This window comes from Wyeomyia smithii, chromosome 3 (genome assembly GCF_029784165.1).
Source record: "Wyeomyia smithii strain HCP4-BCI-WySm-NY-G18 chromosome 3, ASM2978416v1, whole genome shotgun sequence".
NCBI classification, from domain to species: Eukaryota; Metazoa; Arthropoda; class Insecta; order Diptera; family Culicidae; genus Wyeomyia; species Wyeomyia smithii.
The window spans coordinates 251,981,152-252,007,721 of NC_073696.1; the positions used below are offsets into that span (position 1 = coordinate 251,981,152).

Genomic DNA, 26,570 nt, shown 5'->3' on the forward strand with positions numbered 1-26,570 from the left:
GTCGTCATTCAAAAAAAAAAAAAAAAAATGCTTCAAGCATAAAATGACATTTTCAGCCCATAGAACATTTGTGCAAAGTTGCATTGGAACATTTTTTATCAAATTACTCTTAATCCAATCCTAAATACTCAGCAAACAAGAATATTGAAGATTTACAATTTCCAGGGCTAAATCAATTCCTACCTAGGGTCTAAATTAACCCTCAGTCCACTGCTACCAGTTTCCAATGATGAATTTGGCAGCCATGAAATCAAATCTCGAACTATTAAATTACTAAGAATATAGATTATGCCACTTCAGCTTAGATTATCGTGACAGGAAAATTCAATTCCAGGGAAAATCCAATTTGATTGTAAACCTAACACGTTTTACCTGCCGCTCGACAACTGGATCAAAGGTTCTTGATTGATTATTTTCGCACGGTGCGCTGCGGCGTTTTGATGTCTTACTTGGTGTGTCGTTTCGCAATTCCCAAGAGGACGACTGTCATGAAGCGGACACGCTTTATTTATTCAAAATGTTACAGCCTAGCCGTAATCCAGTCCGCTAGAAATCAGTTCTGAGTAATATTTATCTCCTGATGCGTTCTCAAATTACGACTTAAATTCGGTCCTTGAATTCAAATTGAACAAGTTTAAAATGCTATGGTCTAGCGTCCAAATTAGTGCTCCAGAATGAGTTCCAGTTTGTTGCTTCCATAGCGACTGACATCGGAAGCAACAACTTGTGCAAGCGCGTTCTGTTGTTGCTGCGGAAGGCGGAAACATTTTGGTTTTTGTTTACGATCGCATTAGTTTTGATTTTGACCTGCATAGGAATATGATACGTACACAGTTTACATTTCATCGCAGGCCAGGATAGTCTGCCAGTGCAAGTCGACTCCGGTATACGCTTTCGAACATCACCATCAGTTATAATCAGCTTGTTTTACCCGCGTTAAACAGGCGTGTTGCGGTCATGTGTGAGACACTACTGGCTGCACCAATTTTAACGGGAACTCGTGGCTAGGCAATGTGTAATTAAAATGTGTTAATATGAAGGTCATATTTCATCGTCGTCAATTTACATTTTAACATACCACCCGTCCTTCAACTACGGCTCTAGGGTGGTACTTTGTTTTAATAGTAGTAGGTACTATGTTTTGTTCAAGATGAATAATAAATGATTATGCCAAAAATGTAGATTTTTGTTGTCAGGTTCATTCAATAACGATACTGTACCAACCATCGTTGATTTATTTCTTACCAGACAGCTGTTTGCTAAATTAATAACATGGAGAGGATGTTTAGCATCTACATACGAGACAGACTGTATCCGACTCGGCAGCAGCAGCCGTAGCTCGCAATTCATCAGTAAGTGGCCAAATCTAGAGGAAAAGTGTCGGATTTTCCGTTCCTTTCCCCTCACCACCCGATTTGTTGATGCTCATAGATTTCAGTTTCCAATTCAAGTCCGACCGGGAGTTTGATCGTCGGATGTAAACCAAGGCAATTAATTTTACAGAAATGAGAGAAATCTCATTAATTTCGGGGCATTCGTAAGGGTGCCAATGATGTTTAAATATATACATGAGTGTCCGTTTGATGCTGCTATATGATTGAAGGTTTTATTTATACAGCGCCTAACGATACCGTTCGATATTTCTCTTTATTGGATATATCTGAGCCTGAGATTATTTGGTAATACGGAATACATATATAATTCTTGCTCTGTTAACGAAAATCCTACCAACCAACTTTTAGATTTAATATTTCTCAATAACGACAAATTTAGAACTGAAAAGTATATTTTTAAATGAAAATTTTGACAACATCAACTTGAACTTGAACAATGAACAATTTTATATTTGTGTTCTCTAATTCACTCTATGATCTACAGACTTGAATAAAATTTGACATGACATGACCTGACCTAATCTCGGTACCACTAAAAGAAAACCGCATCTTGCCGAAATCAAATTTGCTTCCTTCAACAATCTGAGTTGAAGCGCATAAAACTTCATTCCCGCCTTTGTCACATACTGAACCTCAATGTAATAAGAAAAAACAGAACACGTCCGAAATAATTTGTTGTATTCAAAATTGTGAAACATTCGTAGCGCAAAAAGTCACTACGCTGCGTTTCTGGCTCTTCATTTTCACTTTCCACTTATGAATTCTGACCGTGACTCTCATAGCGTTGGGCCCGCACAATTTTCTTCTCGACAGAAGCTCCAAAACACTGCAAACCGCAGCAGATCGACTGCCGTCGGCGTCACAGTGGCGCTTTGCAAACCCCTCTACTGATCGTCCAGCAGTCCAGAAAAAATAAACATCCATGCGGCAATCTATGAATGGACTAATCAAGGTTTACGAGTTTTCACGCATTCATACCATTTTTCATGTTATGCATACTTGTTGCACACTTTTCAACAACCGCGCTGCGGTTGTAGGAGATACCGTCGCGAGGTTCTTTTCCGTTTAGTTTCAGGTGATTAATCCGTTGCATGTTCTTGCTTAATACCATAAAAAATATCGATTGATAATGATAAATCTCGATGATTTACAGCATTGAGAAATACGTTTTTTTCACCAAGCTCCTCTAACATTATGATATTGTATGCCAAAGCTGATTGAAAAGTCCAAAGCCAGAAGCGCACTTATCATTACCGGTACGGGGGTGAACACGAACCGGTTGATATAATACTCATTTTTGAAGTAACTAAAATTATACTGTATTTCAGTATGTTTTGATTTCACCTTTCGAAAGCGAAAGAATTTTTCTCACGTTGCTGGTGACGATTCGATTAATTTCTTTCCAGTATTTAGTACAGCCAGCGGCTCGGGAAATCAATTTGCATCCGATGGGCAGTCTAGAAACTAAACCAGCTCCACTTGTTCACTTGTTGATTGGTATATACCTCTGAGTGTTGATGCTTTTGGCAGTAATGCCGGTGCGAACTGACGTGAGTGTGGGTTTATGGATTGGCAGCTTCCTGGCATTTTGACTAATTCTGCTCGTCCGATACGTTTAGCACGGGGGAACGAATTGGCCGGGTACTATAGATTTGATTTGGGGCGGAACACTTAATGGCTCTCATAACATATGTTTCAATGCATTTTTCATTGGATCTGGAAAACTCTGGTTGCAGCTACTAAAATACATTCGTCTGAATTTTCTGCCTAGATGAATTGGAAAAGTGTTTTTCTGCAAAAATATGTTTTGAAATTTTCAGATTGTGGATAGAGGAATTGTTGATCCACTGCAAATGTCCTAGATAAAATCGTATTGTTTTTCCTGGCACCGCAACACATAGAAGTACGTAGAACAAAAACCTGGCCAAAACTATTCTAATGAGTTTTCAGATAGCAAATGCGTCGTAAAGTGGTTTTATCTCTAATGAGCTATATATTTAGACATAAAAACTTATTATTAACAAGATTTCATCCAGTTGGATTACCTAGCAGTGATATAAGAACCTTCCTTTGCTATTACTCTGGAATTAAAAAAAGCTTTAACAAATATAGTGAGGGATTGTTCTGGTGTATGCTTCTTTGCCAGTCATAGATGCTGCTCTTTAAGCGTCTTTGAAATCATTCGCTATGGAAGGATCGTCTGATATGCTCTTCATAATGTTGGAAACCGCAGTGCTCCCAGCAAATCCTTGAGTCATGGAAAGTTCCCATTGGGAGCTGCGTAACACCTAAGACAAGACGCGACAGCTGGTCACCGTTACATGCAACCAAAAGCGACCAGGCTGCTGATTGGCTGAATCCGATAACGCAATCGTCACGTAGAAAATACAACGAGGTTGCTTTTCACTGTAACGCAGTGTTGCTGGAGAGTCATAATTTAGCTATTATAACTGTTCATAAATGATGATGCAAAAGTATGCAAGGGACATGATATTACCAAGTAATGTATTTCACTGTTCTAACTTTAAAAATGCATTGATTAATCGTTTTTTTACTATTTCGGTTGAAGTCCGGGGATACCAAGAAACTTAGGAAGGAAAAATTTGATAGTAGAAGTACGCTTTATTGAACATAAAATAATAAATAAAAAATGGGTATTATTCGCCTATATATATTGCATTTTAAATTCGTTTTTTTTTCATTGACCTGCAAAAGTTGTTAAAAATAATCATTTTGGCATCAACGGCGTGGAATGTTCAAAAAAAAATTCAACGGGGATGACGGCCGTTACGAAAAGAAAAATAAGAAGCCAGCTGTCGCGTCTTGTCTTAGCGTAACACAACTCGTCCAATGGTACATTTTCTCTTAGCATTAGCGTTTTGCCCAAGAGACACAATCGATCACTGCAATCAATGCTTTGCTTGGACGACATGAATGCGAAGCTTCTGACCAACTTTACAATTTTATGGTTGGGCTCAACGATTTTTTTCGCTTTGCTGAGCTGTCAATTTTTGTTCAAACTAACTTTTGAAGCGACTCAGTTGACATATTAAAGATCGAGTGTTTATTAAAGGACATTTGAGGATTTTTTTGTAAGATTTGGACCACGGTGATCTTGTTTTTATATCTTATGGTTATATTTGAGAGTTTCTTCAAGTTTTGCCTCCAGAAACAGAAACCTTCTATCAATCGAATGTTAGAGTGCGTAATCAACCCGAATAGGGTATTTCTGAAGAAAACTCGGCAAGTTATCACACAATATAAAAAAAACTAATCAAATTTTTACAATCGATGTATGACAAAGGCATGATAAATGCACTCATTAAATAAAAAAAATCAGCAAATCTGAACGTTCCAACTTCACATTGATCGCAATTACGAATGGGTGAGGATGGCGCAGATTTTCTTCCTGGTACTTATCCAGAAACACAACCTTTCCAATGGTGGGTGAGTTTTTGCTGGGACTTGCTGGGAGCCCAAACAAAACTCCTTTTTTGTGAAAATTTTGTTATGCAACAGAAACTGAAAACACGTGTATGACAAGGCCATGTTTTGATGCAATTTTTTCTACCTATACAACTCATTACCGGTATAAATTTACTTAACATACCTTTCCTGTCACCGTCCATATCAAAGTTATATACGAGAATCACTTTAAAGTTATAGTAACATCAGAGCAAAATCATTCCAAATCGCCTGGAAATACGCGAAAATTTAATAGACCATTTTTGATTTGAATGAAACTTTGCACACGTATTTGGCTTAGCAAACTGAGCATTTTTCACAGGTGGAGAGATTTTTTACACCCATGAGTTACATTCTAAAAGGGCGTATGCCTTTTGTCATAGGTTTTATTCGAAGCATTGCAGCCCAGAAACCGTTGGTTGTATAGAAAAACTGTCTGAGAATGAGTTGTACACTGTACAAAAAATTTTTTTTTGCCAAAAAAAAATTAAAAATAAACATTAAATTTCAATTTAAAAAAAAAGAGTTGATTTTTTTTTATTGTTTTTTAAAGAAACTTGACGTTAATACGCAACTTTTTAAAAAAAGTCCAGAATGGAGAAATGAAAAATATTTTTTTTATGGTAGATTAATTTTTTTATAAAAATTCTAATTTAAACATTTTTCAAAATATTTGTATTCTGATAATTTTGAAAGATGCAGAGAGTCATTTTGAATCAAAAAGCTCTTGGTAGTAAATATTCTAAAGGCATCGGTTTTCGAGTTATTTTCAATTTAAGCTCAAAAAATTATTAATATTTCGGAAAATACACTGTTCCGTCTCACGCCGAAAGTAGCAACAATAAGCAACAACAAGGCAGCCGTTTTCAGCAGTTAACAAAGAACAGCCAATCATCGAGGACCGCTAAACCCCGCCCCCAGCGCGACGCTATAAAAGCAGCAGACGCGTCGTTCAAGTCATCAGTTTTGTTTTGATTACCCAGTTGTTCACATCGTAGAAGAAGCAGAAGAAGCAGAAAATCATTATAGAAGCAGAGAGAAACAGGAAAATACAAGTTCGATAGCGAGCATTGGAGTTTTATTCCAACCGTCTGACCAGAGTGGAGGCAACCCACCCAGTTCTTTTCAGGACTAATTGAGTTAATGAATTTTCCTCCTTCGTGAAATTTTGCCTTGCCGCTTCGCTCGGTCAGTTCAGTTCCCCAATTGCTGTCCTCCAGTGCGAACATCATTTTGGTCCATCCCGAACCGGATAATTGTTTGGTGTCAACCAGCCAGTGAAACAGTCCTACCGCGCCGCCAGTGTGCTTCTTCTTGTCTACCTACCGCCACTACTGCGATTGTGGATTGAGCAAGGATTGAACGTGTTCGAACGTGATCGTGTTTTGACTTGCCGCGTTTTAAAGTATATCGCGGTGGTGATTTGAACAGTGCATGAACATTATATCGCGGTGGTAATTTGAACAGTTCAACGAACACGTTGTTACGTGTCGCGTTTTGTAGTTCGCCGTGTTTTAACGTTCGTGTTTTTTTCCTCAACTAAGTACCGATATAATGCCCGTAATGCATTCGCCGTCGCGATCGGAAGATAGTGAAAAATCATTTCACGGATTCGTCGAGGATGTTCCCGTTGATCTTGATATGGAAAAGGAATATCGTGTGGTTTGTCGCCAGCGTTCCCAGGTAAAGCAAAAGCTGGTGCGAATTCAACGCACGATAATCGCGAACTCCACTATCGGATTGGCACAGCTGAATGTGTTGTCAAGAAACCTATCTGCAGTGTACACGGAATATAGTGCGTTTCACAGTAAGATTTTGTCTTTGGTATCGGATGAAGCATTGGATCAACAAGAACAGGAATGTGCTGATTTTGAAAATACTTATACCGCCGTGTGTAATGCAGTGGAGGAGTTACGATTGGAAGCAAGCAACCGGACATCGCCAAATGCTTCATCGAACCCGCAAAATCAACAAGTAATTATCCAGCAACAACCCCTTAAGATGCCGATTCCTACATTCGACGGAAATTATGCCGCATGGCCAAAGTTCAAGGCCATTTTTAATGATATAATGGCCAATTCGGGAGATACAGATGCCGTCAAGCTGTATCATCTCGAAAAAGCGCTAGTCGGAAATGCCGCTGGAACCCTTGATACTAAAATTCTTAGTGAAGGGAATAACAAGCTAGCTTGGGATGTCCTTATGGATCGATACGATAACAAGCGGGCTATCGTGGAAGGCCACTACCGAGGGTTGTTATCTCTGAAGAAAATGTCGTCAGCATCGCATAAAGAATTACGTGCACTTGTGAATGAAGCCACCAATCACGTTGAAAGCCTGCGATATCTCAAGCAAGAAATTAATGGCACAGCGGAACATTTTTTCGTATTTTTGATTATTTCGGCGCTCGACAACGCTACTCGACAAGCTTGGGAATCCACAATGAAGAAGGGAGAACTTCCAAAGTACAAAGAAACTATCGAGTTCCTGAAAACACGGTGTCAAATCTTGGATAACTGTGAATCTGCAATCCAAGCAACCACCTCAACAAAGATGAAGCAAGTTCCACTACCATCGAAGGCTCAGACGCAGAAATGTTACACCTCATCCACTAGCACTTCGCAACCCATCTGTGAAATTTGTGGTGGTTCCCATCGGAATGTCCTATGCCCAACACTCACCGATCTTTCACCTGCACAAAAGAACGAAAAAATTCGAGCTGCTGGAGTGTGTTTTAACTGTCTGCGTAAGGGACATAGATCAAAAAATTGTCCTTCTGATAAGGCCTGCCACAAATGCCAACGACGTCACCACACATTGTTGCATTCGGATGGAATGTTCAACAAAGAGACTAAACCCAATGTTTCGCTTCCCGTCAAGACGGTGGCAAATCCGCCTTCGATTCCAGAAATTCCAAAGCAAGCTGATGCTGCGCAGATACCCACCGTGGTAGAGTCGTCTGTTTCCAACACCTGCTCATCATACCAAGTACAATCTAGAAGGACTGTACTGTTGCAAACCGCAATAGTACATGTATTTGACCAAAAAAAGCAACCCCATCCATGCCGTGTACTTTTGGACAGCGGCTCCCAGGTGAACTTCATAACAGAAGAAATGGCCAACCGCTTAGGTCTTTTCAAAAAACCAGCCAATGTTCCCATCGTTGGTGTTAATGCCTTACGCACTCTCGCCCGAGATAAAGTGACGATCAAGTTCCGCTCCCGTGTGTCTTCCTTTAACGCCAGCCTAGAGTGTCTAGTAATTCCCAAGGTAACAGGTATAATTCCAACTTCCAAGATTGACGTTACACAGTGGACAATACCGAAAGGAGTAGTTCTCGCTGATCCTATGTTCCACACACCGGAAAAGATAGATTTGCTGATAGGTGGAGAACTATTCTTCGATATCCTGAAACCGAGTCTGATTCAACTAGCCGATGGACTACCACAGTTTCGAGACACTCATGTCGGGTGGATTGTGGCTGGTGTTATCGTCGAACCGCACTTGTGTAACGTGTCGCTCCAGTATTCGCACGTTGCACTAGAAGATATTGAACGGAAATTGTTGCAGTTCTGGCAAGTCGAGGAGGTGCCAGATGTTCCCAAACTATCAGCAGAGGAGATAGAATGCGAAACGCATTTTCTTTCCACCTACCAGCGTGACGAAACCGGAAGATTCATTGTTAAGCTTCCGTTTAGAAGTAATTTATCCCAGCTGGATAATTGCCGTTCCTTGGCTTTGAAGCGGTTTTTGATGTTGGAGAAGCGACTCATCCGTAACCCAGAATTACAAGCACAGTACGTGGACTTTATCCGTGAGTACGAGTCTCTTGGACATTGTCGCGAGGTAGCAGAATCACAAGATAAACCAAACCAGCAACTTTATTATTTAACACATCATGCAGTACTGTGACCCTCCAGCTCAAGTACGAAATGTCGCGTTGTGTTTGACGCAAGTGCAAAATCAACACCGTCGGAACTTTCTCTGAATGAGGTGCTGCAAGTGGGCCCTATAGTACAAAATGATCTGCATCATATAGTGCTACGATTCCGTACATTCAAAGTAGCTTTCACCGCAGACATTTCAAAAATGTATCGTCAAGTACTTGCTGCACCGTCGGACCGTCAATTCTTGAGAATTTTCTGGAGAGAAAAACCATCGTTACCGTTGCGCGTGTTGGAGTTGTGCACCGTTACATATGGCACCGCATCGGCACCATATCAAGCAACTAGATGCTTAGTGCAACTCGCCGAGGAGAATGGCGAGATGTTTCCCATTGCCGCTCGCATCATTAAGGAAGAGACATATATGGATGATATCCTCTCAGGTGCCGGATCAGTAGAGGAAGCCATTAACGCACAACAACAACTGAAGCAGCTTCTTTCACAAGGAGGATTTCCCATACACAAGTGGTGCTCCAACTCCCAGAAGTTTCTAGAACGCATCCCAGTGGAAGAGCAAGAGAAAAGAATAACCTTGAAAGAGCGTGGAGTAAATGAAGCTATCAAAGTGTTGGGATTACTTTGGGATCCATCTGCCGATACTCTATGCATTGCTGCACATCCAAATCAACCAGCTTCGCAACCATCTACGAAACGAGTAATATACTCAGAAATTGCCAAATTTTTTGACCCCCTCGGCATGGTATCACCGGTTATAGTTATAGCCAAACTTCTAATACAGAAACTATGGAAACTTAAAATTGGATGGGATGATATAGTGGACGATGAAACAACGCGTCAGTGGCAAGAATTGCAAGCCTCACTTGTGTACCTCACCGACATTCAGATTCCAAGATGTGTAATATTCGACAACGCGGTTGCCTACGAGCTCCATGGGTTTTCAGACGCTTCTATCGCAGCATATGGTGCATGCGTATATTTACGAAGCATTTTTGTCGATGGCTCGGCGAAACTTCGTATACTCACTAGCAAATGGAAGCTGGCTCCATTAAGCGAGCTTTCCATTCCACGGAAGGAATTATGCGCCGCGCATTTGTTATCCAAACTAGTACAAAAGGTGCTACCAGCTCTGCAAATAACAATCCAAAGGTCCGTATTGTGGTGTGACAGTACAATCGTCTTGGCTTGGATTAAAAAACCACTTAACCGGCTACAACTCTTCGTACGAAACAAAATTGCTGTAATCCAAAACCTAACCGGCGAGCATCAGTGGCAACACGTCCGATCTCAGCAAAATCCAGCCGACGTTGTGTCCAGAGGTCAACTTCCCGAATTCCTCAAGAATAACAGTCTCTGGTGGAACGGCCCGGAGTTCCTACAAATAGGAAATTATGAAATGGATGCTCCAGAAGAAATACCAGATGATGAGCTGCCTGAACTCAAGGCCATGGTGACAACAGCGGAGGAGAGGGCAGATTTAGTGTCATCTTTAAGCAGGTATAGCAATTTTCGCAAAATTCAACGAATCACAGGCTACATGTTGCGCTTTGTAAAAAATTGTCGCAAAAGAAATCCAGAACATCGAGAACTTCAAAAACATTTGACCGTCTGTGAACTTCGTCACTCAGCCGATGTGCTCGTTCGTCTCATACAACAGCAGCGTTTCGCCGACGAAATCAAGCGAGTTCGTGCCAACAAACCTTGTAGGAGACTTGGAAATTTACGCCCTGTATATATCGATGGACTTCTTCGAGTAGGAGGTCGATTGGATCACTCGCAGTTACCTTTTGAGAATCGTCATCCTGTCATATTGCCAGATAAGGATCCGATAGTGCGATCATTAGTTCTACAAATGCACATCGAGATGCTCCACGTAGGCCAGACTGGTCTGATGAATGCCATGAGACAAAGATATTGGCTTCTGAATGCTAGATCTACTATTCGATTGATAACACGTCGCTGTGTAAGATGTTTCTGAACCAATCCAACAGCCACCAGTCAGTTAATGGGTAACCTGCCGGTATCAAGAGTTGTTCCTTCACCTCCATTTTCTGTAACTGGTGTTGACTACGCCGGTCCCTTTTGGACTAGACAAGGTTCGCGTCGTCCTGCGATAGTAAAATCATACGTGGCTGTTTTTGTTTGTATGTCAACTAAAGCAGTACACTTGGAAGCTGTATCCGACCTGAGCACCGATGCCTTTTTAGCATCTCTTCGACGACTGATAGCTCGACGAGGTATGATTCACGAATTGCACTCGGATAACGCCACTAATTTCCGAGGTGCCAACCATGAACTACACGTGTTGTACCAGCAGTTTCGCAATCAGCAGACTGAAGAGGCCATAAAATCGTTTTGTCGTAGTCGTGAGATCGAGTGGCATTTCATCCCACCGGATGCGCCCGAATTTGGAGGCCTATGGGAGGCCGCCGTTAAGTCGTGTAAAACTCATCTGAAGCGTGTCGCAGGCAACGTGAAGTTAACCTTCGAAGAACTGGCTACTGTTCTGACTGAAATCGAGGCCGTTATGAACTCTCGACCCTTTTTTGCAATCTCCAATGACCCCGCAGATCCACAAGTGATTACGCCAGCACATTACCTCATCGGTCGTCCGCTTACTGCTCCTGCCGAACCATCTTTAGAGAATGTTAAGGTATCCCGTTTGACACGATGGCAACATCTACAGCTCCTTCGTGAACATTTTTGGCGTGCTTGGAGTCGTGATTATTTGAACACCCTGCAGCCACGGAGGAAAATCTACGAGAGATCTCTAATGTTAGAGTTGGTATGATCGTTCTACTCCATGAGCGAAATCAACCGACTCTCAACTGGAAACTTGGTCGTATTTAAGCAGTTTATCCTGGGAATGATGGATTAGTACGAGCAGTTGATGTCTCTCCAATGGTACTCACTATCGACGCCCGATCAACAAGGTATCCGTTCTACCTATCGACGAAAACGAGTGAAACCCGTGGTGAGGATTAGAAAGTGTCGAGTTCTTCAACCGGGGGAGGATGTTCCGTCTCACGCCGAAAGTAGCAACAATAAGCAACAACAAGTCAGCCGTTTTCAGCAGTTAACAAAGAACAGCCAATCATCGAGGACCGCCAAACCCCGCCCCCAGCGCGACGCTATAAAAGCAGCAGACGCGTCGTTCAAGTCATCAGTTTTGTTTTGATTACCCAGTTGTTCACATCGTAGAAGAAGCAGAAGAAGCAGAAAATCATTATAGAAGCAGAGAGAAACAGGAAAATACAAGTTCGATAGCGAGCATTGGAGTTTTATTCCAACCGTCTGACCAGAGTGGAGGCAACCCACCCAGTTCTTTTTAGTACTAATTGAGTTAATGAATTTTCCTCCTTCGTGAAATTTTGCCTTGCCGCTTCGCTCGGTCAGTTCAGTTCCCCAATTGCTGTCCTCCAGTGCGAACATACACGTTTTTCTTAATTTGTCCATGGTTCTCCAGCAAAAACCATACGTTTATTGGAATGCTTGAACAAAAATATACAATTCATTCTTTGACAACAAAACGATTGGGCGAACGGTTCTCAAGAAAAGAGTTAAATGTTCTAAGTGATATAAATATATATAAGAATCATATATTTATTTTCGAATTTTATTATCTTAGGAACATATTTTTTTATGACACAGATACTTTACAGAACTAGTTTCACCTTATATTTTATATACATCATAAGTAAATGATTCGTCATCTTTTGAAAACAGCTTCGTTTGTATCTTATTTTTTGAAATCGGAACAAAAGAGTAATACGTTTGTGTGGCAGCTATTATTATAGATTTTTTGAAAATATTGTTCCATTCTGTTACTCCTTGTTCATATTCTCCATATGATACCCAACTAAATGACATTTTTGATGAATTTTTATTACTTTTCTGATTAGACCAATCATACAATTCTTTTGCGCTTGTAATGGGATGTTCATGTTCTTTAGCTAAAGTTGCATTTCCTGCCATTCGTTTTAATATGCCACCAATTGCATCGCATGGGCCTTTACCATGAGAAGTCGCAAAAAATGCCACTCTGCATCGACGTTATACTTTGTTTTGAACTTGCAAAGACTTGCAAAGTTTTTTCTATTTTTATATTGTGAGGCAGCTCCATCAGACATTAATATCGCTTTTTTCAACTCTATTGTTGTTTTCAAAAAACTCATTAATTTGGCAATGAACACCTGAACCGCAACAGTATCATGATGGAGTACTTCCGATATTATGATGAAGCTGATATTCTTAAGTGTTCCAGATTCTGAATAGTAAACAACAAAGGGATGAATGGTGGCTTGACTATCATTCCAATAACTACACGAATCACAAATTGATAAAGACTTATTAAAATGAGCTTGACTGTTCAATATTTTGAATGTTGCAATAACGTTTTCGTTTAATTTGCGTAAGCTTGATGAGCACCGATGATCAGGAAAGGGTTTACAGCATTTGGGCTTGGTGTATACCATTTTCACTTTATTCATCTTCACAAAATGCAAACTGTTACTAACACATCTGGAGTAGTGCAATCGTATTTATATACGGAAACAGATATTATAGGTAACCCAGTAGTTATTGGTTGCGTACTTTACAAACAGTAATTATTAGTAAACAAGTAGGTAGTGTTGCACGACAAACATATTTTTTATAAAACATTCGGCAAGGGGGAACGTGTAGGTAGGCTAAGGTTTAGCGCTTGAGTTATTTATCCAATCGTTTTGTTGTCAAAGAATGAATTGTATATTTTTGATCAAGCATTCCAATGGACGTATGGTTTTTGCTGGAGAACCATGGACAAATTAAGCAAAACGTGTATTTTCCGAAATATAAATAATTTTTCGAGCTTAAATTCAAAATAACTCGAAAACCGATGCCTTTTGAATGTTTACTACCAAGAGCTTTTTGATCCAAAATGACTCTCTGCATCTTATAAAATCATCAGAATACAAATATTTTGAAAAATGTTTGAATTAGAATTTTCATAAAAAAATTAATCTACCATAAAAAAATTATTTTTCATTTCTCCATTCTGGACTTTTTTTAAAAAGTTGCGTATTAACGTCAAGTTTCTTGAAAAAAAAAAGTTCAACTCTTTTTTTTTAAATTGAAATTTAATGTTTATTTTTAATTTTTTTTGGTCAAAAAAATTTTTTTTGTACGGTGTATTTTTTTTCTGGTGCATTTGTAATTCCCTACAACTCATTCTCAGACAGTTTTTTATACAACCAACGGTTTCTGGGCTACAATGCTTCGAATAAAACCTATGACAAAAGGCATACGCCCTTTTAGAATATAACTCATGGGTGTTAAATATCTCTGCATCTGAGAAAAATGCTCAGTTTGCTAAGCCAAATACGTGTGCAAAGTTTCATTCAAATCAAAAATGGTCGATATCCGACCATCGGTGATTTGGCGCGATCTTGCTCACTTGAAAAAACCCGAAATAAATCATATTTTTTTATAACGAAAGACTAAAATGAGGATAATTTTTGGAAAATGTTAGGCAAAAGGATAGGCCATTGAATCAAACCACTAACATTTTGCGCTAATGTCAAGAGTTAGGAAGAGGGTATCGCCCTCTCCTGACCCTTTTTTTTTACGCCACAGCTTTTGTTTGTTGTTCCCAATTGGCCCTGACACAAGTAAAAGAGATTTTTAAGGCAGTTCGCACCTACGCGAGTTCTCATATGCAATTGTTAATTTATGTGTGAAAACAAAAGCAAAAATTCATTCCGCGTCGAACACTCGACAGAAACGGACGTGCAAAGTGGTTGTTCTATTACAATCCGGTCCGTGTGTACGAATAGCCAAACAAAAGAGTGTATTATTCAAGGCCATCAGTTGACAGTCGAGTCCGTGTCGCTGTGCAGAGTGATCTCACACCCGGCTCACTGCTGGTGGCTGTATTGGTGCTGCTGTACTGGTGCTGCTGGCTGCTTTGGGTGCAGCTTCGAACGATCGGACAACCACTGCTGGAAGGAAGAAGTAACGAGGTACGTGTTCTTGTCGGCGCTAGTTCGCTAGTGCGCTACATTTAGCGCGATGGATATAGATCCCTCGCCTCCCGTGCCACCATCCCCGAGCCCCCTGACCCTTCTGTTACCCCCTCCCCTGTTCATTCTCCAGTCCCCCCTCGTCCCAGGCTTTACCCGGACGGATCTCAACAGGGCAGCTATACTGTTTATTTTCGTCCAAAGGCAGAAGTGAATTCAAAGCGATTAAACATACTGCAAATTTCAAAAGACCTGACGAAGGGGTACAAGGCCGTGACCGAAATTTCCAAGGTCCGACCTAACAAGCTCCGTGTCGTGGTCAGTGATCTGGCACAGGCCAATGCTATCGCTTGCTCTGAGCTCTTCACACGCGAGTATCGCGTTTACATACCCGCACGAGACGTGGAGATCGACGGTGTCATAACCGATTCGAGTCTGTCTGTCGAGTGTATCCTAAAAAGCGCAACCGGTTGCTTCAAAAATACCGAAACACAGGCGAAGATTTTGGATTGGAAGCAATTGCGGTCCATGTCTCTCGTCGGCGGTAAAAATGTTTACACTCCGTCAGACTCGTTTCGCGTTACGTTTGCCGGATCTGCACTCCCTAGCCACGTCTCGATCGACCGGGTTCGTCTGCCTGTGCGATTGTATGTACCCCGTGTTATGAATTGCACCAATTGCAAGCAGTTAGGCCACACAGCCGCCTACTGCTGCAATAAGGCACGATGTAGCAAGTGTGGGGAGACTCATGCGGAAGATTCTTGCAGTGTTAATGCTGAAAAATGTATTCACTGTGGGGAAAACCAGCATGAGCTCTCCACATGCCCGGTGTACATGCAGCGCAGAGATAAAATCAAGCGGTCACTTAAGGAGCGTTCAAAGCGTTCTTACGCTGAGATGCTGAAGAAGACCGTGACCACTTCTACCATAACCCCTTTGATCTGTTGCCCTCCGATGAAACCGATTCTGACGATTCATCAGCGGGAACATCTTATGCCAATCCTGGGGAGTCTAGGAAGAGGAAAAATGTTTCTTCTCCTAAACTTCCCCGTAAAGGTCCTAAGATTTCCCAAAGTGTAATGAAAAGTACGAACAAACCAAACAGTGCTGCGGAAAAACCGAAGCAAACTCCTCCTGGGCTTGCAAATTTAAAGTCCCAGAAGGAGTTCCCAGCACTGCCAGGAACATCTAAAACCCCAGTTGTTCCTTTTGCACATCCAGTTGATGAAACAAACTCTGGATTAGTGAAATTTTTTGACATTGTGGACTGGATTTTTGAAAATTTTAATATACCCGATCCAATTAAAATTTTTCTTACAGCATTCCTCCCAACAGTTAGATCATTTTTGAAGCAGTTGACTGCCCAATGGCCCCTCCTTGCAGCGATTGTATCCTTCGATGCCTAATTCAACTGCGTATATGAAGGATTCTATCTCTGTCTTACAGTGGAATTGTAGAAGTATTTTACCAAAAATTGATTCGTTTAAAGTTTTGACAAATAAAAACAAATGCGATGCATTTTCCCTTTGTGAAACTTGGCTTACTTCAAATGTTGATCTCAACTTCCATGATTTTAATATTATTCGCCTTGATCGAGACACCCCATATGGAGGAGTACTTTTAGGGATTAAAAAGTGCTATTCTTTCTATCGTATTAACCTCCCCTCGATTCCAGTCATCGAAGTTGTCGCATGTCAAATGACAATACAAGGTAAAGAGCTTTGTATTGCCTCAATATATATTCCTCCCAGAGCACAGGTTGGGCAACGGCTGCTCTTTGATTTAATAGAACTTCTTCCCTCGCCACGTTTGATTTTGGGAGACTTCAACTCTCATGGTGTGGTTTGGGGTTCCCCTTACAATGATAACCGCTCCTCTTTAATCTATAACCTTTGCGATGACTTCGACATGACTATTTTAAACAACGGTGAAATGACACGTATCCCGAAACCTCCAGCGCGCCCAAGCGCTTTGGATCTATCCTTATGTTCGACGTCGCTACGGTTGGATTGCACATGGAAGGTAATCCTTGATCCTCACGGTAGCGACCATTTGCCTATTCTTATTTCAATTAATAACGGGTCGACTCGCATGCGACCAATTGACATTCCGTATGACCTCACACGGAATGTCGATTGGAAGTTACACAAGGAAATGATTTCAAAAGCGGTCGAGTCGATTCAACATCATCCACCACTTGAAGAATACAACCTCCTCGCGGGCTTGATTCTCGACGCCGCGTTGCAAGCCCAAACGAAGAAATATCCCGGCGTAACGATCAAAGAACGGCCTCCCACTCCGTGGTGGGACCAAGAGTGCTCCGATGTCTACACGCAAAGATCCGACGCGTTTAAGGCCTATCAGAAGGGAGGTATACCTGGCGACTATTTACGGTATTCGGAGCTTAATACCAAGCTTAAAAGTTTGGCTAAAGCAAAGAAACGCGGATATTGGCGTCGGTTCGTGAACGAGACGTCGAGGGAGACATCGATGAGCACTCTTTGGAACACAGCCCGAAGAATGCGGAATCGCGTAACGGTCAACGAAAGCGAGGAGTCTTCAAGTCGGTGGATATTCGATTTTGCCAGGAAAGTATGTCCGGACTCTGTTCCTGAGCAAAACATTGTTCGCGATGCGTCTCCGGGCCACGACGCGATAGAATCACCTTTTACGATGGCAGAATTTTCAGTTGCTCTCCTGTCCTGTAACAATAACGCGCCTGGGTTAGATAGAATCGAATTCAACTTGTTGAAGAATCTACCCGGCAATGCCAAGAGGGGCTCGTTGAACTTGTTCAATAAGTTCCTGGAGCAAAACATTGTACCGCAGGATTGGAGGCAAGTGAAAGTGATCGCCATCCAAAAACCAGGGAAACCAGCTTCTGATCACAACTCTTATAGGCCGATTGCAATGCTATCCTGTATCCGGAAATCGATGGAAAAAATGATACTCCGTTGTTTGAACCATTGGGTCGAATCAAATGGTCTGCTTTCAGATACTCAATTTGGCTGCCGCCGTGCCAAAGGGACGAATGATTGTCTTGCGTTGCTTTCAACAGATATTCAGCTGGCGTATGCTCGCAAAGAACAAATGGCGTCTGCGTTCTTGGACATTAAGGGGGCTTTTGATTCCGTTTCTATTGACATTCTTTCGGGTAAACTTCACCGACAAGGATTTTCTCCAATTTTGAACAATTTTTTGCACAATTTGTTGTCCGAAAAGCACATGCATTTTACGCACGGCGATTTGGCAACTTTTCGCATTAGCTACATGGGTCTTCCCCAGGGCTAATGTTTAAGCCCCCTTCTTTACAACTTTTATGTAAATGACATCGACGAATGTCTGGCAAATTCATGCACGATAAGACAACTTGCAAACGACAGTGTAATCTCTGTTACAGGAGCCAAAGCTGCCGATTTGCAAGGACCATTGCAAGATACCTTGGACAATTTGTCTGCTTGGGCTTTACAGCTAGGTATCGAATTCTCTCCGGAGAAGACTGAGATAGTAGTTTTTTCTAGGAAGCATGAACCTGCTCAGCTTAAAACACAATTAATGGGTGAAACGATTTCTCAGGTTTTGGTGCACAAATATCTTGGTGTCTGGTTCGACTCTAAAAGCACCTGGGGTTGTCACGTGAGGTATCTGATGAAAAAATGTCAACAAAGAGTGAATTTTCTTCGTACAATAACCGGACAATGGTGGGGAGCCCACCCAGGAGACCTTATAAGGCTTTACCAAACAACGATACTGTCTGTCATTGAGTACGGGTGTTTCTGCTTCCGCTCCGCAGCAAACACACATTTGATCAAACTGGAGCGAATACAATATCGTTGTTTGCGTATCGCCTTGGGTTGCATGCAATCGACCCATACGATGAGTTTGGAGATCTTAGCTGGAGTACTACCATTGAAAACCCGCTTCTGGAGCCTGTCTTCTCGTATTCTAATCAAATGTGAGGTCTTGAACCGTCCCGTGATTGAAAATTTTGAAAGGTTAATCGAACTTAATTCTCAAACCCGTTTTATGACATTGTATTTCAATCACATGTCCCAAAATATTAACCCTTCTTCGAATATTCCAAATCGTGTCGACTTATCAAATACTTCTGATTCTACTGTGTTTTTCGATACATCCATGATAGAAGAAACTCGTGGAGTCCCGGATCATTTACGCGTGCAGCAGATCCCTACAATTTTTTCCAATAAATATCGAAACATCAACTGCGACAATATGGACTACACTGACGGATCACTTCTTGATGGGTCCACTGGCTTCGGTATCTTCAATAACAATTTAACCGTCTCCCATAAGCTCGATAATCCTGCTTCTGTTTACGTCGCAGAATTAGCTGCAATTCAGTACACCCTAGGGATTATCGAAAAAATGCCCACGGACCATTATTTCATCTTTACGGACAGTCTCAGTTCCATTGAGGCTCTCCGATCGATGAAAGATGTTAAGCACTCTCCGTATTTCCTGGGGAAAATACGGGAACATCTGAGTGCTTTATCCGAAAAATCGTTTCAGATTACCTTAGCGTGGGTCCCTTCTCACAGCTCGATACCGGGCAATGAGAAAGCGGACTCTTTGGCTAAGGTGGGCGCAACAAACGGTGATATTTATGTAAGACCAATTGCCTTTAATGAATTTTTCGCATTTGTACGTCAGAATACGATCATCAGTTGGCAAAATTCTTGGACCAAGGGGGAACTGGGAAGGTGGTTACATTCCATAATCCCCAAGGTATCGACGAACCCGTGGTTCAAGGGGTTGGATGTAGGTCGGGATTTCATTTGCGTGATGTCCCGGCTTATGTCCAATCACTATAGATTTGACGCGCATCTCCGTCGTGTTGGGCTCGGGGAGAGTGGTATCTGTGCCTGTGGTGAAGGTTATCACGACATAGAGCACGTTGTTTGGTCATGCCCTGTACACCGTGACGCCAGGTCTAGATTAATAGCTTCCCTGCAGGCCGAAGGTAGACAGCCGGCTGTTCCTGTTCGTGATGTCTTGGCGAGCCGTGACCTATCCTACATGTCCCTTGTATACGTTTTCCTGAAATCCATCCACGCCCCAGTTTAGTCCTATCCCCTTCCGCCTACATCCAACCAAACGACAAGAACACGTTAAGACCCCGGATCCGGAAACAGCAATCAGACCCGCACGAAACTCTCAAGGCCCGATGGAAACAACCCAATATGCCAGTCCGTAATATCTTGGCCCAGCAGCGGAACAAATTTAATATGCTGCTTACCTATGGCAATGAAAACCATCAAACAGCAAACCTGTGCTTTTAATGCAAAATATTCTAGCTTTAAGTTAGATTTAGTTTCAGCTCGTAGTCGGCAGCGAGGATAAAAAATTTGCTTTTAGTTATTAAGATACTTTAGAAAGTAAGCTACCAGATATAATTGGCGCCGTTAAACATTGAATTGTATTTGTGCCGTGTCAAATAAACTATAGATGAAGAAAAAAAAAAGCAAAAATATTCCCTTCCTTCACTTTCGCAAGTCAAAACCAAACCAATATTAACAGAGTCGTCAGGGCCAATGTTTGAAGTATAATTTTGGAAATAACAAAAAAAAAAACACTATACTCAGAACCGACAAAAATTGAATTATTTTTTCTAGTTTATTTCTATAAATGCGAAAGTCTGTCTTTCTGTCTGTCTGTCTGTTCCCTATAGACTCATAAACTACTGGACCGATTACCGTGAAAATTTGTACATAAGGGTTTTCAAGGACGGAGAGTAATCCTAAAATATTAGTTTTGCTCTATCTCATAAGCGTAGGCAAGAGGGGGGGGGGGGGGGTGAATTTGTGGTTCATGAACTAAAAATTTCCTCCCCGATAACCGTGCAAATTTATATCAAGAATGTTTTTGTGTCTGAGATGTAGAAGTCTTGCCTGTGTCATGTTAGACCTTCGTGTATCTCAGAGACATTGCAAGGATGAGTGAACAATGTAAACCTTTGATGATTTTTATACTGTTGTACCGATCAGCATTAAATTCGTTATATAGAATCTATAGTAGCTGATGTATCTCAACGACTTTGAATTTTGTATATTCCATTAGCGTGGCAAGAGGGGAGCCACCTAACTCAATTACCGTGCCAATTTCGATAAGTAGGTATGATTCTATAACATTGATTTTCGTATAGCGTATAGCATATCGTATCGTATAGCAGCGGTTATATCTCAATTACTTCAAATTATATCTATCTCATAAGCGTAGTTAAAGGGAGGTAGAGCTACGATGACCTTCATTATTTTTGAACCGTCTAATAGTTCGTCTTGAAAATTTGTATCTAGGAGTTTTTACGTATCGGAAATGTTTCTATGATATTATGGTGTCACTTTATTCCACTAGCGTGTGCAAGGGATAGCGGAAAGGAAGCGTTGTTCGTATTGCGAAGTAGAGATCGTTAATTTCTATAATCAATTCAATTTAATTGTAAGGGATTTCAAGCCTAAAGGGTGTTTTCATGATATTGGTTTCCATCGGATTTCCTTTGTTTTTGCAACAATCGATTGGGAAATTAGTTACGCCTCCATCAACACGCGGCAAATTTGTAATGTTATGACAAGAACTATTGAACTATTGAAAAGTGTCGGGACATGCTCATGCTCAAATTTCGACCAATTAGAACTGAAAAGAAGACCAATATGGGTATTTTCGGAACCGAGGTTTTATCGAGAGACGGGAAATCAACCCAAGATATCAAGGTGACTTTCTCCGGTTACTGGAAAACATTCTTAAATAATTCAATACCAACCAATATAAATATTTCTGGGACCGGAGATCAAATCTAGACGCCATTTTGAAATCCAAAATGGCGATTTCCGGTTTCAGAAAATTATCGAATACCACCGATAATAGTTATTTTGGAATCCAAAATGAAACACAGAGGCCGAAAATCGAGTTTGGACACTATTTTTGAAATCCAAAATGGCAATTTCCGGTTTCCATCAAGCAGCCTGAAATGACCGAATACCACCCAATATGGGTATTTTAGGAATCGAGATAATGCCCAGAGACCTAAACTCAACTTTAGACATTTTTTTGAAATCCAAGACTTCCGGTTTCCGAAAATGACCAAATATCGACCCAAGACGCCATTTTGAAATGCGAAGCATCAACTTCCGGTTGCTGGAAAACAACCAAAAATAGTCATCACAGAACCGGGATGAAATACAAGATGACGACTTTCAGTTCCCGAAAATGACCAAATACTAAATTGTATGGTTATATTGAAAATCGAAATCGATGGCTATCGGCCGAGATCCGAATTCACAGATAAGTTTTAAATCCAACATGACGACTTCCAGTTTCCGAAAAACAACCTGTTATAACCGAACACCACCCAATATGGATATCTCTTAAATCGCAATGATGCCAAGAGATCTGAAATCGACTCAAGATGCCGTTTCGAAATCCAAAATGGTGGCTTCCGGTTTCCAAAAATCACCAAATACCACCCAAAATTGCTTTTTCCGTAATCGAGATTATGCACATAGGCCAAATATCTACCCCTGACGCCATTTTTTAATCCGAAGTGGCAATTTCCGGCCACTTTTTTATGAAAAAACACCAAGAATATTAATTTCGGAATCGAGATGATGCCCGGATACCAGAGAATGAATTTAGATGTTTGCTCTCGGAAAACAGCCTTAAATGGTCAAACACCACTAAATATCGGTGTTTTGGAGATCAAAAATTTGCTCAGAAACCGGAAATCAAATCCAGACACCATTTGAAAATCCAATATGACGATTTTCGGTTCCCGGAAAAGGTCAAATACCACCCAATATGGGTATTTCCGTAATCAATATGATACACGGAATCAAATCCAAATCCCATTTTGAATTCCAAGATGCTTCCAGTTGTTGGAATATACCCAAAAATGACCAAATACCAAACAGGATGGTTATTTCTAAAATCAAAATGATGTTCAGGGTCCAGAAACCGGTCCCATTCCTTAAATCCAAGGTAGCAACTTCCAGTTTCTGAAGAACAGCCAGAAATGGTCAATTACCACCTAATATGAATCATTCCAAACCGCAAAGATATCCAAAGGTCGGAAATCGACCACAGATGAAATTTTAAAGCTTTGCAGTGCCACCACACAATTGCTAGAGAGTTATTTTATTTGTTTTTGGAGTGAGAAGTTGGCTTCGAATTTATTCTTGGTGATCATTCTCAAATGCATTAATGTAAGTAATATAAAAAACAGCATTATATTGTGGTAGTTATCAGAATGGATGGATATCCTTTTTATTTGCAAAACAAATACACTTCACAAATTATTTAAAATCGAAATAACAGATTTTAAATTGTTTACGTTTGGCACCTGGGTCCTTTTGCACGCGTTGCTTGACTGAAGATTAGCACAATACTTCAGCTATTCCTAGCCAAAATAATGAATTTAGTATCAGAACGTTTCTTCAGGTTTCTAACATTTTTACCTATTGCTTTTTTCTCAAATGTATTCGTTAGAATTTCATAAGGAATTGGAACATTGTACAAACATAATTCAGGAAAACAAATTTTCCGGCAGAATACATACAGTCTTTTATACACACTAAGGTCGCTTTTTACGCGGTTTTTTACGCGGCTTTTTTTACGCGGATTCCGGAAATTACGCGGTTTTTTTTTACGCGGATTCCGGAATTTACGCGGCACGTATACCCCGCGTAAAAAGCGACTTTAGTGTATATGGTAATATTAATATTTGTTTGATATTGTGTATATTTGAGAGATATGCGGTTGTAAACTTGATGGCGCAGTAACGCGGGCCGGAAATCAGCTAGTTATATATACATTAAAGTCGCCTTTTATATGTTTAGTGTATGAATACTTTACACTAGGAAATTTGTTCCCTCTCGCTTGCACTCGTTTGATTCAGATGATGACACGGGTCAGGTGGATGGTGTAGTGAATAACTAAACGGCTAAATATTACTGCTGCTATGCAGTTTGATGACGTCAGTTTGACGTTTTGATAGGGTAACTATAATGAGTCCTAGAAATTTGAAAATTCCGAGCATCAATATTTCTGTTCCCGGGACTCGGTATTTCCCGGGAAATCGATCCTGGTATTGCAAACCCTATTGAAGACATAAGGTTCATGTACCATTTGATAACAAAACCGATTTTTTTATGTTTTGCCTTTTTGTTGTCCCATAAGACCCTATTGAATTTTATTGTAATCGGATTTTTAGTTTAGAGGTTATGTATCAAAGTGTAAAAATCATGAAACATCATTATCTCAAAAACTACACAACCGATTTGAACAAAATAAATTTCAAATGAACGGGCTACCTTAAGAACCCTTAACTTTTGAATTTTATGAAGATTGAACATGTGGCTCAAAAGTTATGAAAAGAAACGTGTTCTGAAGACTGTTTAATCTCACTCATGTTTCTCAGAGATGGCTGAACCGATTTTCATTAAATCAGTGTCAAATGGAAGGTCTAGTTGCCCCATAAGACCCTATTGATTTGTTTTGCAATCGGACTATTATTTTGCCTGTTATGTTTAAAAATGTGAAATCCAGCTATGAAAAGGAACATATTCCGAAGACTACTTGGACTCACTCACTTTTCTCAGAGATGGCTGAGCCGATTTTCATTAAATTAGTGTCAAATGAGAGGTCTAGCTGCCTATAACACCCTATTGAATTTAACTATAATCGGACTGTAACTTTGTCTGTAATATGTCGAAATGTGAAAATCACGAAACTTCATTATCTCAGAAACTACCGAAACTTCATTATCTCAGAAACTACTTAACTGATGAATTATGAAAAATTTAGAAAATCTATAACGAGCGTCTTAGCAGAGTGATTGAGAAATCAAAGAAATAGTTATCGGTTTCCGTTATACTCTACTAATTTTTTTTTTGAAATAAATATTGAAATTCAGTCCGCAAATATATATTTCGACTGTGACGTACAGTCTTCCTCAGTGCTTATGTGGACTGGTAAAGAGCAAAGCGTAAATCCTGGTTTTTATTTGTAGTAGGTAAAATGAAAATTTAGCACCCTTAATTGGAGTTAGGTAGGGAATTATGCGGTCGATTGTTTACCGTACCTGGGGTTTTTGAGAAGCAGATTGAATAGCCATGAGGGGTGATTACCTGCGTCTTTATTGAGAAGCGTGCATGAGTGTTGTTTATAAATTTCTAAACTTTCAGCTACGTCTAATTTCCATAAATTATTAACGGGGGCGGTGGAGGTGAATGTTATCCGAAGTTAGTGGATGTTCCTCGTCAAAAATATGTTCAGCAACTTTTGATTTGAAAAGATATGGTGGGGCATTTTTTGAAACTTTCCTTGCTTTTGTCACTTCTGCGAAATGTTCTTCGAAACGTATCCCTAGGTTACGTTTAGTTTGTCCAATGTAAACCATGTCACAGTGACTGCATGCAATTTTATAAATTCCAGCTTTGTTCAGGGTATCAAATAGGGTCTTTGGTAGACCCCAATTTTGTTTTGAGTTGGGTATTTCTACTAGTGTAGACAATATCCATCCCAAATTTTCTAAATTTTGAACGAAGTGGGCGTGTCAAGTTAGCGTCATATTCAACGGCTATCCTTTTCAGATCTTCTGTTATTGGGGTGAATGTTGTAAAAGATTTCCGAATTTGAGCACGCTTCTTTTTATCAACAATGGCTTGAATGATACTTTCATTGTAGCCATTAAGTTTAGCAATTTCGAAAATATATTCCAGTTCCTTTTGCTTGGCTACTTCACTTAGAGGTAAAGTTTCCATGCGGTGGATCATATGATGGAAGGATGCCATTTTAAGCTGGAAGGGATGGTTTGAAGTGTTAGGTATTACCCGTTTTGTATTCGTGGGTTTCCGATAAATTTCAAATTCCAAGTCCGTAGACTTTCTGACTACAACGATGTCCAAGAAAGGAAGTCTGTTGTTAAGTTCTTTTTCAATTGTGAAGTTTATATTTTTATGGGTATTATTAAGGGATATGAAAAAAGTTTCAAGATTCGCCCTTTTCAAAATACAAAAAATATCATCCACATACCTCCACCATCGAATTGGTAAGATGTTCCTCTTCTCTAATGTACTTTCTATATTTGTAATGAAGAGCTCACATAGAAAGGGAGAAAGAGGATTCCCCATTGGTGCCCCTTTAGTCTGTTTGTAAAATTTACCACGAAATGTGAAGTAGTTTTCTTTCATGCAAAGGCGTGAAAGTTTCAACAAACTGTCAACTTTCTTTTTCCAAGTATTATCAAAATATTGGGAAAGAAGCCAGTCCTCTAAAAGGTTTAAGGTTTCATTCACTGGAACGCTAGGAAATAAGGCCGTAACGTCAAATGAAACCATTATCTCATCAGATTGGATGTTACCCGAGGATCTTAAATTTTCAACGAAATCTCCGGTGCTCTTTACTGATCGACTTGGAAATTTCTTGGGCATGGCTTGAAATTTTTTTACCAGCCATTTAGCCAATTTTTGTGTGGGAGCCCCTACCGCTGAGATAATTTCTCTTATTTCATTTCCAGGTTTGTGAATTTTGGGGAGACCCTTTATTCTTGGAAGAACTGGATTTGAAACACGAAGATTTTGTAACGCATTACCCAGAACGGGTTTGCATTCTTTTATTGTATTTTCGACACGTTTTACCATATCAGCAAGAGGATTAAGCCGCAGTTGCCAATATGGACCTTTATCAATTTTGTGGGTTATTTGTTCATCATAGTCAGACTTGTCCATGATGACGGTTTTGTTCCCCTTATCTGCTTTTAAATAGAAAACAGGTTTTTTACGTAATTCCTCAACTGT

The 26,570-nt window shown here is 40.4% G+C and overlaps 4 protein-coding genes across 5 annotated transcripts in view; all 4 read left to right on the forward strand.

Annotated features, from left to right (window-relative positions):
- LOC129730458 (neuropeptide CCHamide-2 receptor-like) overlaps positions 1-26,570 on the forward strand; it is a 132,140-nt gene that overhangs the window by 24,244 nt on the left and 81,326 nt on the right. The gene's annotated exons all lie outside the window — the stretch shown is intronic.
- LOC129729192 (uncharacterized) lies at positions 6,414-8,771 on the forward strand. Its single transcript, XM_055687682.1, has one exon. It carries the CDS (start codon positions 6,414-6,416, stop codon positions 8,769-8,771), a length of 2,358 nt encoding a protein of 785 aa, XP_055543657.1.
- LOC129729193 (uncharacterized) lies at positions 8,949-10,739 on the forward strand. Its single transcript, XM_055687683.1, has one exon. It carries the CDS (start codon positions 8,949-8,951, stop codon positions 10,737-10,739), a length of 1,791 nt encoding a protein of 596 aa, XP_055543658.1.
- Positions 10,767-11,552, forward strand: LOC129729194 (uncharacterized). Its single transcript, XM_055687684.1, has one exon. It carries the CDS (start codon positions 10,767-10,769, stop codon positions 11,550-11,552), a length of 786 nt encoding a protein of 261 aa, XP_055543659.1.